This window comes from Rhinolophus ferrumequinum, chromosome 18, assembly GCF_004115265.2.
Source record: "Rhinolophus ferrumequinum isolate MPI-CBG mRhiFer1 chromosome 18, mRhiFer1_v1.p, whole genome shotgun sequence".
NCBI lineage: Eukaryota > Metazoa > Chordata > Mammalia > Chiroptera > Rhinolophidae > Rhinolophus > Rhinolophus ferrumequinum.
In genome coordinates, this window is record NC_046301.1 from 56,696,347 (window position 1) to 56,715,795 (window position 19,449).

At 53.4% G+C, this 19,449-nt stretch overlaps 1 protein-coding gene across 2 annotated transcripts; it reads left to right on the forward strand.

Annotated features, from left to right (window-relative positions):
- The first annotated feature begins 239 nt into the window (after positions 1-239).
- STXBP2 (syntaxin binding protein 2) lies at positions 240-8,407 on the forward strand. Of its 2 annotated transcripts, XM_033134272.1 has the most exons (19): positions 240-338; positions 1,533-1,582; positions 1,859-1,940; positions 2,417-2,493; positions 2,652-2,730; positions 2,818-2,921; positions 3,320-3,468; positions 3,655-3,739; positions 3,827-3,957; positions 4,056-4,163; positions 4,462-4,519; positions 4,644-4,709; positions 4,814-4,894; positions 5,237-5,375; positions 5,868-5,977; positions 6,779-6,874; positions 7,591-7,676; positions 7,790-7,947; positions 8,255-8,407. In XM_033134272.1, exons 1-19 carry the CDS (start codon positions 302-304, stop codon positions 8,338-8,340), a joined length of 1,782 nt encoding a protein of 593 aa, XP_032990163.1. In that variant the 5' UTR covers positions 240-301; the 3' UTR covers positions 8,341-8,407. The 2 variants fall into 2 exon arrangements, with proteins under 2 accessions (XP_032990163.1, XP_032990164.1); XM_033134273.1 differs by lacking the exon at positions 1,533-1,582 and having other exon boundaries at positions 269-338; positions 8,255-8,405.
- The last annotated feature ends 11,042 nt before the right edge of the window (positions 8,408-19,449 follow it).

Consider the following 19,449-nt stretch of genomic DNA (forward strand, 5'->3'; position numbering starts at 1 on the left):
ACTGCTCTGCGATCCCACTTTCTCGCTGCACACAAGAAGGGGAAGTGTGTCTGAGCTCTCGTCTGTGAGCGTGTCGTCGGGGTGGGCCCCTTCAGCGATTCCATGCCTTTTGCTTGGACACATCCGCCTGTCTACTCTACGAGGGACCCACCTTCCTCTCCGAGAACCGACAGCGGAGCAGGGCCAGGTGAGCAGAAGGCGGGGCCAGGTCCCGCGGGGCGGGGTCCACGTGGATGACGCGCGGGGCCACGCCCCCACCTTGGGACAGACCCGGAAGCGGCGGCGGCGCCCCTTGGGGAAGATGGCGCCCTCGGGGCTGAAGGCGGTGGTGGGGGAAAGTGAGTGTCGCCCCAGGCCGGGCTCGGCCTCTGCGTCCCCTGGGGGGCGGGGGCCAGGGACACAAGGACTCTGGGGCCCTGGCGGCGGGGAGTTGGGGACCGACCTGGGCGTCGAGCACCTGACCCTCGAGGGGGCGGACGGGGGACTTGGTTCCAGCTGGACGTCCCGGCTCTCCCGTGCCGGAGCGGAACAAAGTTGGTAGATTGGACTCCAGGGACCCAAGGGTATCAGGCTACGTGTGGCGTCGGCAGGTGCCGGGGCCCGGATTCCTGGGCCCGCTAAGCTGCCGGCGGGACGTGGGGAGGGCACAGCTGGACGCCCAGACTCCCGGCTCAGAGAGCCGCGGGGAGCTGGATTTTTGGGGCCCCATGCTGCGGACGGGCCGGCTGGGTACGCTGATCAGCGACCCCAGGTGGTGTGAGTGCTCAGGGGGCGTGTCCAAGCCTCTGTTCAGGTCCAGGAGTGGGTGACGCTTTCCTCTGTGCTCGGCCCGTAAGAGTCCCATGCAGCGTGAGACCCAGACGTCCAGGCCGCGCGGGCTGGGTTCTTGGGGGATGGGTGGCGATCGCCCCCTCCGGCACCTCGGGTAGTTCCGGCCTCCGCTGCTCCTTCCGCCCTGCCGGTCTTGATAACAGTGGACATGACACTGGCAGGGCGTGGCCACCTCGTCCTTTCTCCCCACTCCCCTCCGCGGGGCAGGGCAGGACAGAGTGTGGCTCAAACTCCCAGAACCCCAACTACAAAGGAGCCACCTACATAGAGGCTAATGGGGAGACTGATTCCGTTTTAGGATGAGGAAATTGAGGTTGGAGGTTGGGTGATGGAATGACCACAGCCAGGCAAGTTTCAGAGCAGGGAACCAGGGGAAAGCCAAGTCTCTGGAGGCAAGAAGACCAGTATGGAGTCCAGGCTTTACAGTTATTGTTCATTTAAAGCATATTTATCCAGCGGCTACTTATACCCCAGGCACTGGGTCACTTGGGCACTCAGGGTCCTTAGTCTAGTCACTTGCCCTGTCTGAGCCTCAGTTTCCCTATGAATTGGGGGTGATACCAGGAGCTATGTCACAGAATGGGGGAGAGGGAGGAGAGAACAGCAGTTAAGATGGATGTCTAGCCAGGGATCCAGAAGATTTGGGGTGTGGTGGGGCGAGAGGACCGAGCGTCCTGAGCCTACCCCTTCCTTCCCTACAGAAATTCTGAGCGGAGTTATTCGGAGTGTCAAAAAGGATGGGGAGTGGAAGGTAGGGGGGGAAGCAGAATGCTTTGTCCAAACCCATGTGGAGGGCCCTGAATTTGGGATCCCCTCAAACTCCCCCAGGAGGCTTCTGTCCATAGGGGTGGGATCAGGTAGGCCGGTCTGGGATAGGGTGGGGGTGGAGTCCTGGGTCCTACCTCCGTCCAGCCAGCTCTTGAAGCCGTCAGTCCTACCCACCACCCCAGCCTCAACTCTGGGACAGCTATGGCCTCTCCTATCCACTTGTCTATCCATCGGTCCATCTGTCTGTCCATCTGGACAGGTGCTCATCATGGACCACCCAAGCATGCGCATTTTGTCGTCCTGCTGCAAGATGTCCGACATCCTGGCTGAGGGCATCACCAGTGAGTGGACACCCCCACTTCACGCTCCCCTGATGGAACCTGAGGGTGGGATCTCCTGAACGTGGGACCCCTGGGGTGCAGCCCCTGCATGTGGCATCTCCTCAAATTGTCAAGAAATCCCAAGTATGCAGCTCTCTGTATAGACAGCCTGGAGTGTGTCACCCTCCCAAATATGTTCCCCAAATGGGCAACCTGAGTGTGGGAGCCCGTGATGGGCAGATCTCCCACACAGGACTCCTGGCTGCAGCCCCCTAAGGGGTCAGCCTCCCCAGCTTGCAACCCCTGTGTGTGGAACCCTGTGTAGAACCCGCAGGGTGAACTCATTGTGGGCCCCCAGAATGCATAGCTTTCTATGGGAGGCCCCCACGGTTGTGACTGTGTGACCCTGAATGTTCAGAATCCTGCCATGTCTTGAGACTTGCAATGTGCCCTGGTCCCAAAGCCACCTTCACATGTTCTTCCTCTGTTCTTTCTAGTTGTCGAGGACATCAACAAGCGGCGAGAACCCATCCCCAGCCTGGAAGCCATTTATTTGTTGAGCCCCACAGAGAAGGTGCCTACATGAGCGTGTGTGTGTGAGCGTGCATGTGTGCCTGTCTTTGCATGTCTGCACGTGTATGGGGTCACAGGCAGCGGCTGGGAGGCCGGGGCAGAGGACAGACGGGTCAGGGGGTGCCGGGCCAGGCCTGGAGAGTGATCCCCATTCCCCAGTCGGTGCAGGCCCTGATTGCAGACTTCCGGGGGACCCCGACCTTCACCTACAAAGCAGCACACATCTTCTTCACCGACAGTGAGTGAGGAGAGCTAGCGGCGTGGTGGTTGGGGCCAGGGGGAGTGGGGTTGGCTCTGGCCTGATGCCCCCTGTTGTCCCCCCCAGCCTGCCCGGAGCCCCTGTTCAGTGAGCTAGGCCGCTCCCGTCTGGCAAAGGTGGTCAAGACGCTGAAAGAGATCCACCTTGCCTTCCTCCCCTACGAGGCGCAGGTACAGCCCAGCCTAGTCCTGGGCAGGGAGTGGGGGGGTCTGTGACCGAACGACCCAGGTTCCCTCAGAAATAGCCTCTGATACAAGTAAAGAGGACAGCGAATCCTAAGGGACAGGAGCCAACATGGAGCAGAATGAGCTCTTACCACTGTGGGCACCTGCAGCTCGGTCGATTGGGCAACTTCAGGGCACCGTGTAGAGCATACCTCTGAGTTGTCCTACCCAAGGGGAAGGGGCTGGGGTATTTCCATCTCCCTAGGCATGGGTTGGGGATGCCCCACCCGCTTCCTGGATGGCAAAGCGGGCTCCAAGGGAGGCCTCGGAGTGGCAGGTGCTGGCATCTGGAGTTGGGCAGGTGCACACCTACAGCCATGGTTCCGGCACTTGCGTCCTTCTAGGTGTTCTCCCTCGATGCCCCCCATAGCACCTACAACCTCTACTGCCCATTCCGGGCAGGCGAGCGGGCACGGCAGCTTGAGGCGCTGGCCCAGCAGATCGCCACACTGTGCGCCACACTGCAGGAGTACCCAGCCATCCGCTACCGCAAGTGGGAACCCGACCCTGCTGCTGCCCCATCCTGTATCCCACCTTCAACCTCTTGTGACCCCAGCCCTAGTCCTCACCTGCCACCTGGCTCCCATCCCTAACCCCATCCTTGACCCCCAGTCTGTGCTTGGCCCTCTCCAACCCCAGGCCCTGAGGCCCCTGTGTCTGCCCACCTCCCACCCCTCAGGGGCCCAGAGGACACAGCCCAGCTGGCCCACGCAGTCCTCGCCAAGCTGAATGCCTTCAAGGCAGACACTCCCAGTCTGGGCGAGGTCAGTGGCTGACTGGGGAGGTGGGACGAGGCCCCAGCCAGGGTCAGGGTCAATGTCCTCATCCTTGCCCACCCCCACCATCCCCAGGGCCCTGAGAAAACCCGCTCACAGCTGCTGATCATGGACCGGGCGGCTGACCCTGTGTCCCCACTGCTGCACGAGCTCACATTTCAGGCCATGGCTTATGACCTGCTGGATATCCAGCAGGACACGTACAGGTAGGTGGGCCCCAGGACCTCCCTGCCCCAGTCAGCACCGATCTGGGTCCCTGGGCCTCAGCTAGTGCCCCTGACCTTCACGTCTCTTCCTCCTGCAGGTATGAGACCACCGGGCTGAGCGAGGCCCGTGAGAAGGCCGTGCTGTTGGACGAGGATGATGACCTGTGGGTGGAACTTCGGCATATGCACATCGCAGATGTGTCCAAGTATGTGCATGTGGCAGGGCGCCAGGGCTGTGGGCCCTTCTGCACTGTGGTCCCCACCTGAACCCCTCCCACCACCATCACCCCTCCATGTGGGCCTTCCACGCTCGATGAGTGTGCCCCTCTACAAGCCACGCCCCTCGGCCTACTCCTCTGCGGGTAGGCTTGCACACGGCCTTGTGCCAGTACATTCATCTCCCCAGCTTTTGTCCCCCAAACCTGCAACCCCCACACTGCCCTCAAACTCTAGTCTTGGCAGCAGCCCCCACCCAACCGCATCCCTTCCTACCCTCATCACCAGGAAGGTCACGGAGCTTCTGAAGACATTCTGTGAGAGCAAGAGGCTAACCACGGATAAGGTAGGGGCCGGCCTGCGTCAGATGGGCAGTTGGGGGGAACACGCCCCTCCCTGTAGCGCAGGGGCAGGGCCTCAGCCTGCATCCCGAGCCTGGAGTGGGGACCTCACACCCGCCCTGTCCCCAGGCCAACATCAAAGACCTGTCCCACATCCTGAAAAAGATGCCGCAGTACCAGAAGGAGCTGAACAAGGTGAGCACGGGTGGGGAACCTGCTCCCCCACACTCCCACTTGCCACCCTATCTTTGCCTTGAGTCAGTCTCTGTTACCCCCAACTCCCACCCCCCACTCCGCAGTATTCTACGCACCTGCATTTAGCCGACGACTGCATGAAGCACTTCAAGGGTTCCGTGGAGAAGCTGTGCAGCGTGGAGCAGGTACAGGCGGGCCCCCGGGGGGGCCAGGACAGGCCCAGGACAGGGTGTGGCCGGTGTGAGGGGCAGGGACTTTGGAGAAGGGGCTGGGAGGGGCGAGGGGCGGAGCCTTGGTGAGGTGGGGCCTGTGGAGAGGTGTGGCCCGTGTGAGAGGTGTGGCCAGTGGCGAGGTGGACCAATGTGAGGGGCGGGGCTTGTCGGCGACAGGTGGAGCCTTCAGAGAGACCTGGTACTGGGATGAAGCCAGGCCACAAATGTGTTGCTGAGGACCTTGGGGATGTCCCTGCCCAGTTCCTCCTCCTGCCCCCAGTGGCTGACAGGACAGCTGACCTCCAATCCCTATAGGACTTGGCCATGGGCTCTGACGCAGAGGGCGAGAAGATCAAGGACGCCATGAAGCTGATTGTGCCAGTGCTGCTGGACGCAGCAGTGCCCGCCTATGACAAGATTCGGGTCCTGTTGCTCTACATCCTTCTACGGAACGGTAGGTAGGGGGCAGTGGGAGCCTCAGCATATCCTGATTCACCAAGGTCTCCAGTAATCCTGGGACTTACCCAATCCCCCAGTTCCCCTGTCCTTGAGATGCCCCAGCTCAGCAGGCATGCCAGACCTCACAGATACCCTGCCACTGACCTTGGGGACCCCTCATTGATTCTTTGACATGAGGGCTCCATTAACACACGAGAAGCCCCCAAATCTGTGACTCATCCAAACTTGGTCCCTCAACTAATTCCCGAGGACCCCCTGAGGTCTACGTCCTCAGGGCTCCCTTCCCGTCCCGAATTCTAACATCAGGACCCCGTCCAATGACTTCCTTTCCTGGTCCTGAGGACTTCCCCACTGCAGGCCCTGGGACCTCCTCACACACCATCCCTTAACCCAGGAACCCACATGGCCACCTTCTGCCTCCCACCCTCCCAGACCCCCCCCATGAGAATCCCACCCACGTAAGCCCACCCATCCCCGCCCTGGCCAGGTGTGAGTGAGGAGAACCTGGCCAAGCTGATCCAGCATGCCAACGTGCAGGCCCACAGCAGCCTCATCCGGAACCTGGAGCAGCTGGGGGCCACTGTCACCAACCCTGGGGTATGCTGGGACCAGAGCCTGGGCCAATGTCGGTGTGGGGAGGGGCGGTGCCTGGAAGAGGGCATTGAGTCAGCCTGGGCCCTGGGAGGCGGAGGTCACCTCACGGGGCTGGCATCCACAGGGTATGGTTTGGTTTTGGGGGAACAGAACGCTATGTGGTGATTGGTCTGGGGACCTGGGAGCACCAGGGCTGTCCCCAGCTCTCGGTCACACAATAAACTAGGGGGGTGAGGTGTAGGCAGAGCCCCGGTCCTGGTGGTACAACGTGGGGTGTGTGGTCTGAGTCCCGGGGTGGACAGCAGCGTTGCCAGCATTGGGGTGAGGGCACACAGTCGACCCTGGGCTCCTGGACATCTCAGAGGACCCCCCTGTGCACCCAGCACACGCAGCTTCCTGTTTCATCTTTCCGCTTAGCCGTTCCTGTCTCTCTCTGGCCCGACACATCTCACCTCCCCTGACCCAGTCTCCATCCCTGGGCGGTGCCTCTTGTCTCTCTCCTGGTCCTGTTTATCTCCCTGCCTCCCACCTCTCGGTTCCCCCATTTCTCTGTGTCCTCTAGTCTCTGTCCCCATTGTTTTCTCTTTGTCCTTGTCTTTCTTTTTGCCCTCTTTGTCTCATTGCCTCTGTTTCTTCCTTTTTCTTTCTCTCATTCTCTCCTTTTCTCCTCTCTCTCTAGTTCTCTGTTCCATTTCTCTATCTTTTTCTACAACCTTTCCCCAAGCCAGATGAGCCCCCAACCCCATCTATGACCCACGTCCTTCTCCCCAATTCCCCCACCGGCCCACCATGCCCTGCCTGTAGGGTCCTGGGACCTCCCGCCGGCTGGAGCGGAGGGAGCGCTTGGAGCCCACCTATCAGCTGTCTCGCTGGACCCCCATCATCAAGGATGTGATGGAGGTACCACGGGTGGGGGTGGACGCAGGGAGGGTAGGGGCAGGGGCCTGACCTCTCCTGCCACCACCTCGCCCTGCCCTGATCCAGGCAGCGCCTCAGCGCCCTTCATGCTCACGGCGCTAAGCCTCAGGGCTTAATGGAAAATCCCTCATTGCTGGCATCCGGTCTGCTCTGTCAGGGGGGCACCCCAAACCCACATCTGAGGAATTGGCGCAGCAGAGGGGCCCCTCGTGGGGGAGCCTCATTTCCTCTCCACCCACTGGTCCCCTCCTCTCCCCCTCTATTCTCTTCCCTTGTCCCTGGGAAAGTCCCCCTTTTTCCCTTTCTCCCTCCCCATTCCAGGCCCTGGGACCCAAAAGCAAAAAAGACTAGACCAGGGGCCAGGCTTCTGGCTTCCTGCCTGGTGTCCCTGTGGCGTCCTGGCATTTCCACTCACTTAGGGGCCCAGTGACCTTGACTCCCCCATCCCCAGGGACCCTGGATGCCTGGACTCCTGGATTCCCAAGAGGGACTCCTGGGTCCCCAAGGAGCTAGGGGCTCAGACTCCTGTGTCCCCGAAGGGCTAGGGGCTCAGACTTCTGGGTCCCCCAGGGTCTGGAGATGCAGATGGTGGCTCCTGTCTGCCAGGATCTGGGCTCCTGAAACACCAGTGAGGGGCTTCCAGAGCCTGGGCCCCACCGCCTGGAGCTTTTCTCCTAAGCCTCCCCTTCTCGCCTCAGGATGCCGTGGAGGACCGGCTGGACCGCAAGCAATGGCCCTTCGTGTCTGACCCTGCCCCCATGCCCAGCTCCCAGGCTGCTGTCAGGTGAGGGCACTAGGGACCCCCCTACTGGCGCCCAGGCCCATGTTAGGTGAGGGGCGTGGTGGCAGGGGCATCTCCTACCTTTACTGACCTGTCCGCCCCCCCAACATACACAGTGCCCGCTTCGGCCACTGGCATAAGAACAAGGCTGGCGTGGAGGCCCGGGCAGGGCCCCGGCTCATCATCTACGTCGTGGGCGGCGTGGCCATGTCAGAGATGAGGGCCGCCTATGAAGTAACCAGGGCCACTGACGGCAAGTGGGAGGTACTCATTGGTGAGTAGCCAGGACTGGGGTCCCTGGGCTGGGGTGGGGCTGGGAGCTGGACTCCTTGGTCCCCAAAGGCTGGAACTTCTGCATGGCTAGTGTCTGAGAGCCCTGGGTGAGGAGAGGTGGCTGAACACCTGGGTTTCACTGGGGCTGGAGCTTTGGTTCCCAGGGAAGGGGTCACCTGAGGCCTGGACCCTTGTTTCTAAGAGGTGCTCAGACTCAAGGCCTGGTCTCCCGAGGACCCTGGCTGGGGGATGGGATGTCAGGAGCCGAGGGAGCGACCTCATCTCCCCAATCCTCCCCTCCTGCCCAGGCTCCTCACACATCCTCACTCCAACCCGCTTCCTGGACGACCTCAAGATGCTGGACCAGAAGCTAGAGAACATTTCCCTGCCTTGACCCTCCCACCCCAACCCTGACCTGCCCAGCTCCCTTTCCAGAAAAATAAACTCCTCTTTTCTGTCTGGGGCCAGTGCCCACATCGCTTCCCCCCCCCCATTCCACCACACCCTGTTGCCCTGCCAGAGGGCATCTGAAGCCCAAGTGGAGGTTAAGAACTTGGGCTCTGGTTTGAATACTGGCTCCAAGGTTGATTAGTTGTCAGGTCTTGGCCAACTTGCTGGGTTCCCCGTCTGATAAATGGGGCCAGTAATGGCCACTGCTTTGCAGAGGAAATAAGAGATGATGGCAGAAAGCTGATGGGTGACAGCTGCTATTCCTCCATTGTCACTAGAGTTACCTTGGCTGCTTCAATGGGATTCTTAGTAGTATTAACAAGTAGGACGGATCCTGTAAGCGCCCAGGAACTGTCCTGACGGAGCCTGCAGCCCCATAGGCTGGGGATTTTATGCAGCCCCATAGGCTGGGGGTCTTCTCCAGCTCCCAGGATCAGACTGCATTTATATGAGGACCAGCACACAGAGACCATGCCGGGTTCCCACCGCTCTTTCTCTTCCCCACCCCCAGGGTGTTTCCAGGGGCTCCTAATTGCAGGACTTATCAGAGCCTTTACTGGGTATATTTGCTAGGGCTGCCATAACAAAATACCATATTCTGGATGACTTAACAAATTTATTTTCTCAAGTTTTGGAGGGTGGAATTACAAGGTCAAGGTGTTGGCAGGGTTGGTTTCTCCTGAAGCCTCTGTCCCTGGCTTGCAGATGGCCAACTTCTCCCCATGTCCTCACGTGGTCTGCCCTCTGTGTGTGGCTGTCCTAATCCCCTCTTGTAAGGACACCAGTCATATTGGATTAGGACCCACCCTAATGACTTCATTTTGACTTAATTGTCTCTTTAAAGGCACTGTCTCCAGATACAGTCACATTCTGAGGTACTCGGGGTTTGGGCTTCAACATAAGAATTCTGGGGGCACAGTTCAGCCCAGAACACTCAGCTAAGATGAAATGTGAATCCCATAGCACTAAGACAGACGAGAATCCTTGTCTCTGGGGCTTAGAAACAAATGCGCAGCCAGGCAGACTGATGGCAGAGGAGACTGGCAGCCCAGAGGACACCCTAGTCCACCTGTGGGGGCAGCCAGGGAAGGCTTTCCTTAGGAGGTGAAGTTTGAGTTGGGAATGAAAACGAGGAGGGGAGGGCACCTTGGAGGCAAACGCAGGAAAGTGGAATGAAGCCACAGGGGAAGGGTGTTGAGGGACAACAAGATCCGAGAGCCACACAGGGCCTTGAAGGCCACGGTGAAGATTGGGGTGCCTGGGGAGGGGGGTACGCTGGGTATAGTGCTTCCCCACCCCCACCCCAGTGGAACGACGCTTGTTTCCATTCTGTCACCTCTGGGAATGTAGCCCATACAAGGCTGGGACCAGGAGGGTGTTGGCAGAGACAGGACCTCCAGGGCCCTCCTTCCCTGCTCATTGGGGACTTGGCCCTGATTCGGGGGTCACCTGTTCTTTTGAGAATTCAGGGAAATCTAAGGACGCCTTTCCTAGAAAAATCGTGCACACAGTTTATAGGTGGGGCCTTGGAGAAGTACAAAACTCTGATTCAGCAATTCTAGGATCTGTCTGAGACTCCCACCAGAGCAGAAAAATGGACGAGCAAGGTTGTCGCGTGGGTGGCGGACAACGGGAGAGAAAGTGGGTCGGCGCGGACTCCTGAGACGGCCCAACCTGGATGCACGTCTCCCCGACGGGCTTCGGCAGGGAAGCGATTTATCTGGCGGGAGACAGAAGAATTGGGAGGGAGACGGTTTTAAAGTAAAACGAAACGCCTCCCTGGGCATTGGCTGTTTTCCTGCCAGACCCGCTTGTGAGCACCAGCGGGCGCTGTGGCTCAATTTTCCGCTTTCTTTGATCTTTCGCGTCTGTAACTGGAGCTTGGGTGACCCCAATTAGAAACGTCCAGAAAGTAGGTCAGGGGTTACTCAGTACTCAGCCACAACAAAACTTCGTTGCTTAAACCGCCTCTACTTGTGTCCCTTATTTATACCCAGATGACGTCATGTTTCTAACCTAAGGACATTTTGATTCTACAAATATGCCTGGGCCCCTATGGGCCACAGCAGACGGCAGTATCAGGCCCCGACAGCGTCCCAGGCGTCATGCCAAGCCCTCCACACACATGATCTAGAATCTTCAAAACCTTCCTATGAGAATAAAATCCAACCTCCTCCTCTCTGTGTCCTGTGAGACTCCCTCCCCACTCCGTTCCTGGATCAGTCAGCCACAGCTGCTGCAGCAACGCTGGACTGTTCCTGCCATGGGGCCTTTGCACCTGCTGTTTTCCTGCTTGCAAGACTGTTCTCCAAAAGTTTCACATCCCTCCCTCCTTCCCATCTTAACTGCAATGTCATCACCTTCGAAAGGCCTCTGCTTTACTTCCTTGGGGGCATTTATCACGACTTCGTGTGTTTTCTTTGGGGTTCTCTTCTCATCCTGGGAATGGCCCCCATTCTGGATTTGACTGGTTGCTTCTTTGTGACCTCATATAGCTTGTTCCTCGACATTCTCCCTGTTAGGTCTCTGAATGTTAGGTCTCAGAGACCTTGACTTAAAGACAGAGCTATGTCTGCAAGAAAATAAAATGTCTGTTGGCCTGCACCGACAGACAGAGCCAAACTTGTGATAACAGAAAACGTCACAAACCAGTTACTGGCTTGCAGGCAGTCAACATTTTCTGTTCAAACAATGCTACCCTGTCAGCACCGCCCCTATAAAACCCTCCTCACCCCCTCCTTCAGGGCTGCAAGTCTCCTTTAGACGTGCAGCCCGGGCTGTAGCCATCTTTTGCTCAGCCTGATAAACTTTTGTTTCTTACAATAAAAACTTTCTTAACTTGCCTGACCATATGCATTCTTTGACCGGCCGACCCAGCACCCCCCATTCCGATCAATGAAAGGGTGTCCTCTGGTCCCCGCCAACTCTCCACGTAAAAGTGTTAGCAGCCATTGGTTCTTGCCACTTGGATCCATTCTCTCTTGAAGATTGTTTCCAACCTTACCATTCTTTCTGCTGGAATTAGCTGAAAGAACTGCCCCTCAGCTGGTAACCTGATACATTTTCTTATGTGTTATCTTCAAGATACCCAGGAGGCAACTGAACTCATGCGCTCATCAGGGAAGCCTGGGGTAGGGACAGACATCAGAGTCACTGGTGGTCACATTATAAACACTTAGGGGGCAACCAGGAACCACTAGCTATCATCATCATCATAACAGATTAATATAATGTAAAGATAGACTGTAATAATACATTATGGACATAATAATATGATTATTTAACACTCTAATGGGGGCCAGCCCTGGGCTGAGCAGTGGTTCTGTGTGTGCTAAGAAGGAGGACCCCAGAAAACGAGAAAAAGGGATTCTTCAGGCTAACGTCAGTGCTTTGGACAGTCTGGGGGACCGCTGGGATGAAGTGAGCACCCATGTTCTTGAGGTCGGGAACGTGTTACAAGGTGGCAATTCTCCGCCCGTACTATGCAAGGGCTTCTTCTAGAATAACATCTCATCTGGGTAACGGATAGTAAGGTCTGTGATCATGAACTTGCTTGACTTGAAAAATGTGAGGGTCCTGGGCACACGGGAGTTGCCCACTGGGCCAGAGGTGCGGATAGTGAAACCTGAACCCTGGGAGGGACCCTGGCAGAGGAAGGGGGCAGAGTAAGAAGTGCCAGAAGTCTGAGGGAGGGGGAATTTCGTGGCCCCAGGGCAGAAAAGGAAGTGACTGTGACTTAATGAGGGAAGGAAAGCTCAAGGAAGTGAGAAAAGTTGAAGAAGGGAGGAGGTGCTAGTGTCCCCGATGAACCTAGACATTGAGGAAGCAGGGCAAGCTTCCTTTTCTTTTTGTAAAGTTGCTCAAAATCTTAAAACCCAAGTTAACCAACAGCTACTGCCAAGAACATTGCGTAAAAGCGTCTAGGGTGAGGAAATGCCCCTGTGAGGGGGAAGGTTCTGCTCCAGTGGGGCCAGAGATGGGGTCTCTGGGGATGGAGCATTCAGGTGACAGGACAGGAAGGGGGGCCCCTCCAGCTTGGGTGACCATAGTTCACTTTTGAGACCACTCAGAGTCTGAATCCCTGTTGTTGGCTGGGGAAATTCTGGGAAAATAATGATTTTAAAAAAGCGACATTTATGAAGCATTTATTATGTGCCTTGCCCCATCTATATTGTCCACATAGATTCACACAAAGTACTTGCTTAATGAAATAAGATGGAGAAAGAGACATCCCGTATGATCTCACGTATATGTGGAAACTATCTCCCCAACCCACCTATACTGGTAAATAATTAACATAGAACGGTATGTACGTTTAAGGTGTACAGCATAGTGATTTGATACACGTATATATTGTGAAATGATCACAATAAGGTTAGTTAGCACATCCATCCCCTCACATAGTTTTTTTGTGTGTGGTTAGAACTTTTAAAAATCTACTCTGTAGCAACTTTTAAACACACACTACAGTATCATTCACTATAATCTCCATGCTGTACATTAGGTTCCCAGAATTTATTCATCTTATAACTGGTACTTTGTACCTTTTCACCTCCTTCACCCATTTCCCACCACCCAGCCCCTGGCAACCACCAATCTGTCCTCTATTTCTATGAGTTTTGTTTTTTTATATGGACTCGAAAAAAGCTGAACTCATAGAAATAGAGAGTAGAGGGTTGTTTACCAGGGGCTGGGGGCAGGAGAAATGGGGAGAAGTTGGTCAAAGGGAGCAAACTTCCAGTTAGAAGATGGGTACGTTCTGAGGATGTAATGTACAGCACGGTGATTATAGTTAATAATACTGTACTATATACTTGAAAGTTGTTGAGAGAGTAGGTCTCAAATGTTCTCACCACACATACACAAAAAGACATACACACATACATACATATAATTATATGAGGTGATAGAGGAGTTAACTAATCTTATGTGGTAATCGTTTCACAATATATACGTGTATCACACCATCATGTTGTACACCTTAAACCTACACAGCATTATGTGTCAATGCTATCTCACTAAAACTGGGGGGGAGGGAAGTACTCACTTAACCTCACCCTACAAAGTAGTCACCAATAACGCTCCCATTTTACAGATGGGGAAACTGAGGCCCAGAGGTGCTTAGCCATTTGCTCAAGGCCACGCAGCTAGTAAGTGGTTGGGCCAGGACACCATCCCAGGAAGGGAGCTCCAGCCCCCTCACATCCTTGAACCTCCTTGAGTGTCTGCCTTTGTTGCTTGGGTAGGCTGGGCAGGGGAGGGACATGGCACATACAATAGGAAGGGGTTGGAGAGATTGCTCCTTCTGGGTGGGCTGGGCCTCAAGAGTCAGGCTGGGCTGGACGTGGGTTCTGCAAAGCTTTTCCTGCCCCTCCCTCACTTTGCCCTCCATGCATCCCCACCCCTGCTCCATGTATCCCTCCCCCCGCATTATGGTATGGGTGGGAAAATGCCTGGGTTAAAAGTAAGGACTTTGGTATCACACAAATCTAGATCTGAAATCTCCCCATTTTCCTGTCTGTAAAACTGCACACAGCTATTGGGAGAATTCGGGAGGTGGCAGTAGGGAGTGCTGGGGTACGTAGTGGAGGCTGAGGCATTCTGGGTTGTGGCCCAGTTTTATTCTCAGAAGCTGTGGCCAGACGCTCCCCCACCTCTCCCCACCCTTTACCATTCCCTTTTATTCACAGTCGCTCAGCTGGGGGGGAGGGTGCAGGTTACTTCATAAAACCACCCCCTCTCATTTCTTGATTACTCCAGATGAGTAGGAATATGGAGGAACTTTTCTTCTATAAACTTTTGAATTCTTTGAATTCTTTCCTAAACAGGGACATTTTCTGTCATTTCTTGAATAGAAAAAGAATAGCTGTAGGAATATTCTCAAAAGACCATTCCTTTTTTCTTTTTTTTTCGTTCCTTAAAAGAAAATCTGGGACAGTGGCTGTGGCCATCCAGGGAGCCCCTCCACCCATCTCCCCACCAGCACACATTTCTTGGGGCTGAGATGTGCCATGTCCTGGAGCCAGACCGCCCAAGTTCAAATCCCAGCTTCTCCTCCAACTAGCTGTGTGACCTGGGGCACGTCACTTAGCCTATCTGGGCCTCAGCTTCGCCTTTTGTAAAGCAGAGATAATAATCATATCTACCTGAACGGGTGGTGGTGATTAAATGAGATCCTATGTGTACATTGCTCAACACAGGCATGAGCATTCAACAATTAGTAGATACGATCATCTCAGAACTGGCTTGGGAGCTTGGAAGTGAATGATTGATGATATTTTATAAGAAGGCAAGAGCCAGGGAACACTGAGAGGCAGGAGAGGGTCTCTGCAAAGGAAAGTCTCAGGTTGTTCACACTGGAAACTGCCACGATTTTCACCACCCACCCTCAAGGTGCCGCTCCTTGCTGCTCCTTGCCCCAAAGCACAGCCTGGCCCCAGTGGGTTCTGCCAGAGCCATCCACCTGTCCTCTTCCATTCTGCAAGGTGGAGCAACCCCTCGCCTCCCCAGTATTGACATAAAAAAGACAAAATTCTCCAACTCTTTGCTAAAGGAATCTGGCAGTGCTTTTCCTTTTCTTTACAACATTCATGTTGGACAGACGGGAAGCAAGTGTCAATGATTCTTTTTCTGATTTGACAGAACCATGTGTCATCGCAACAGTGTCACCAGAGCAACAAGTTATCATCTATCAAGGCAACCAATCAGAAGTGCAGGTTGCCTGTGGAGGTCAGTTTCACAGAATGTGGCAACAGATTCTAGTCTTCCTAGTCATAAAGGGACCCTTTGTTCAAAATAACCCTTCAAGGGCAGATGTATATTAACAGAGAGAAAATGAGCTGGTAACAGTTATGAATATACACAAGGTCTTCAACCACAGGAAAACCAGCCGTGTGGGAAACCAGTTGTATGGGGTAGAAAAATCCTCTTTCTGTGGCTTCAGGACACAGATTTCCTTCAGATCTTTCAGAAATCACTTTTTTTTTTCCACTTGTAATTTAAATTATTATTTTGTAGTGACAGTTCTACAACGATGCATTTGTCGAAACTCAGAACTCACTAAAAAGTGTGAATGTGGGCTGGCCTGGTGGCTCAGGCGGTTGGAGCTCCGTGCTCCTAACTCTGAAGGCTGCCTGATCAATTCCCACATGGGCCAGTGGTGGGCTCCCAATCACAAGGTTGCCGGTTCCTGTCCTCGACTCCCGCAAGGGATGGTGGGCTGCACCCCCTGCAACTAACAATGGTAACTGGAACTGGAGCTGAGCTGCGCCCTCCGCAACTAAGATTGAAAGGACAACAACTTGACTTGGAAAAAGTTCTGAAAGTACACACTGTTCCCCAATAAAGTCCTGTTCCCCTTCCCCAATAAAATCTTTTTTAAAAAGTGTGAATGTTACTGTATGTAAATTACACTGATTAAAAAAATACTTGTGGGGGCCGGCCCGGTGGCTCAGGCGGTTAGAGCTCCATGCTCCTAACTCCGAAGGCTGCGAGTTCGATTCCCACATGGGCCAGTGGGCTCTCAACCACAAGGTTGCCAGTTTGATTCCTCGACTCCCACAAGGGATGGTGGGCTGTGCCCCCTGCAACTAGCAACGACAACTGGACCTGGAGCTGAGCTGCGCCCTCCATAACTAAGACTGAAAGGACAACAACTTGAAGCTGAATGGCACCCTCCACAACTAAGATTGAAAGGACTACAACTTGAGTTGGAAAAAAGGCCTGGAAGTACACACTGTTCCCCAATAAAGTCCTGTTCCCCTTCCCCAATAAAATCTTAAAAAAAAAAAAAGAAATACTTGTGAAAAACAAAACATTTATGCAGCATGCAGGTATATACTGAGTTTTATTGTATGGAAAGTATACATACCTCAATAAAGTGGATTTTTTTAAATTCTAAGTATATGATTGTCCTATTGTACTTTTTGAAAACTTGGCTCTGAAAATTATATTAGATAGCATTAAGTGCAAAATTAAAGCCAGCAGAGCTCAAGAGTCACTGGTAGGACTCAGGGGAAATGAAAGGATTTCTTTTTTTAAAAAATTTTATTGGAAAACAGTGTGTTTCTCCAGGGCCCATCAGCTCCAAGTCGTTGTCCTTCAATCTAGTTGTGGAGGGAGCAGCTCAGCTCCATGTCCAGTCGCTGTTTTCAATTTTAGTTGCAGGGGGCGCAGCCCACCCTCCCATGCGGGAATTGAATCGGTAACCTTGTTGTTGAGCGCTCACAGTAACCTTGCTGAGAGCTCACGGGTCTAACCAACTAAGCCATCTGGCTGCCCCGGATTTTTGTTAAAAAGAGAAGGGACATATGATATGGACTTTTCCTGCTACTGAACTAATGGTTTGCAAACTGAGTCCCCAGGGAACCCTAGGGGTTCCATATATCCCCCCTGCTTTGCACTCTTCTATCAGAGCTGCCCACTTCTTCGGCACCCCTGAAAAGATTTTATCTGAAAAGTCCTGAGAATAAAAGGTTTGAAAAATGTGAGCTCTCAAAAAATGATTTTTGCCACCTCCCGAGCCACCCTGTGCCCAAACTGTGGGGGTTGGTAATGAAAAAAATAATAACATGGAAAAAGAATTGCTAGGAGACCCACTTAAAATACAGTCAGTAGGCAATTCCAGAAGTGGGGCCTCTGTATGTCTTGTGCCTCAGTTCTCAGAGCTGCTCTTCTGTTGCTAACTTGTTGCTAACTCAGCTCAAGGCTGAGCCATAAACATCCTGGAACAACCACTGCTGCGTGCTGCGTGGACATCTATGGACTTGACCTCCTCCTTGTAGTTTTCACCCTCCTTGTTTGTGTATTGGAACTAACCAAGCCCTGTTAACCTAGTGAGCAACCAACCCTTCCTTTGCAGGAAAGAGTTACACGTTGTATGTTTTGCCTGTACAAACCCCAACTTCCAATAAATGCCAGGTATTCTTTATTACAGCCTAAACTTTTGCTTGGTTGACAGAGTCTTCAAAGAAGGGAGCCTGTGGAAATCATCTATCCCAACTAAGCTCTCTGCCTTCCTGCCCCACTAGTGTTTTTTCTGTTCTTCAAAACTGGAGCCCTTTGTCTTGCCCCTTGTGACATGCAGTTTCCTCACCAGAAATGTTTTCTCTGGCTTGTCCTCCTGTTTAATGCTTGCTCATCTTCCAATTTCCACTCAGCCATCTCTCCTTCCACAAAAACCTTCTTGTGTTTCTGTATTTTGAGGCTAGATTCTTGTCAGAAGTTTTCCCAGAATGGCGATCCTCTCCTTCAGGGCACAGATGACAGGTGGAATTGGAGGCTGATTAAGTGTTCTCTTGGTGTCTGTCTTTCCGGACAAACAAGGGCAAATTGCACAAGAGCAGGAATGCCCCTTTGCTCCCTACACGATGCACAATGCTTAGTGCAACATCTGGCACATAGTAGGTGCTCAGTAAATGTTGCTTATGTTTGGCCCTGTGCACTGTTGTATCCACACAGGGATTTCACACACACACATGCGCGCACACACACATACACACATCACTTTTATTAAAATATAACAGGCTTAAAGAAAAGCACACAAATATGGATTTCTGTGGTACGTTCTCTTTTGTGTCTGGGTGCTTTTGCTCACCATTACATTGGTGAGAATCATCCAGACTACTGCATGTAGCTGCAATCCATTCATTGGTCTCTCATTCACACTCATTGCTATGGACCAGGGTGGGACAAAAATTTTTTCTGTAAAGGACCAGATAGTAAACGTGGTCGGTTTTGTGGGCCATATCACCAGAGGCTCACGGGGATATCCAAGAGAGGACTCAATCCAGAGCAGCATGCAAGAAAGAATTCAAGAGTGAGACAGACGCAGGAAAGTGAATGTGATGTATTGAAAATGAAAATACACATTTGAGAGCAAAGTGAGGGCTAACTCATGGGAGTCATACTGAGGAAGTCACGGTCAGGGGTACTTATCCCTCCCAGGGGGGGAAGTAGTGATGTCCCATTGACGTGGTTCATTCATCTTTTCCCCCTGGGCGTACCCTCCGTTTCCTGCTTTTTCTTCCTTATCTGGTTTTTCTGGAACTGTCATGGCGTCAGATGCATGATGGGAGTCGCAGTAGCCACAATGCAAATGAGATTATAATGACATTATAATTAGCTAAGGGTCAGGCCCTGTACATAGGGATCAGCCTAGCTGGAAAAAACTGGTTATTTTTCTCCAGCTGTAGGTACTGGATACATTCACTCTGTTACTGGTGTAGCCAGTGAAGCATCTAAATACCCTGGAGGGGGCTGTCAATTTCCTAGGCTACCTCAATGTGTCCTGCCTCAATATCCTCTCTGTCACAATTACTCAACTCTGCTAAAGCAGCCACAGATGATGATAAAAACATGGGTATGGACATGTGTCAAGAACACTTTATGGAGACTGGAATTTGAATGACATATGCTTTTCATCTGCCACTAAATACTAAATATTTTTTCAACAATTTAAAAATATAAAAACTGTTCAGCAGTGCCCCCCAAAAGGTCAACTATATAGAATTGCCATATAATCCAGCAGTTCCCCTCCTGGGTACATACCCAAGAGAATTAAAAGCAGCGACTCCATTGGGCCGGCCCGGTGGCTCAGGCGGTTGGAGCTCCATGCTCCTAACTCTGAAGGCTGTCGGTTCGATTCCCACATGGGCCAGTGGGCTCTCAACCACATGGTTGCCAGTTTGATTCCTCGACTCCCGCAAGGGATGGTGGGCTCCGCCCCCTGCAACTAAGATTGAACACGGCACCTTGAGCTGAGCTCCCGGATGGCTCAGTTGGTTGGAGTGTGTCCTCTCAACCACAAGGTTGCGGGTTCGATTCCTCGACTCCCGCAAGGGATGGTGGGCTATGTCCCCTGTAACCAGCAACGGCAACTGGACCTGGAGTTGAGCTGCGCCCTCCACAACTAAGACTGGAAGGACAACAACTTGAAGCTGAACAGCACCCTCCACAACTAAGACTGAAAGGACAACAACTTGACTTGGAGGAAAAAAAAAAAAAAAGTCCTGGAAGTACACACTGTTCCCCAATAAAGTCCCGTTCCCTTCCC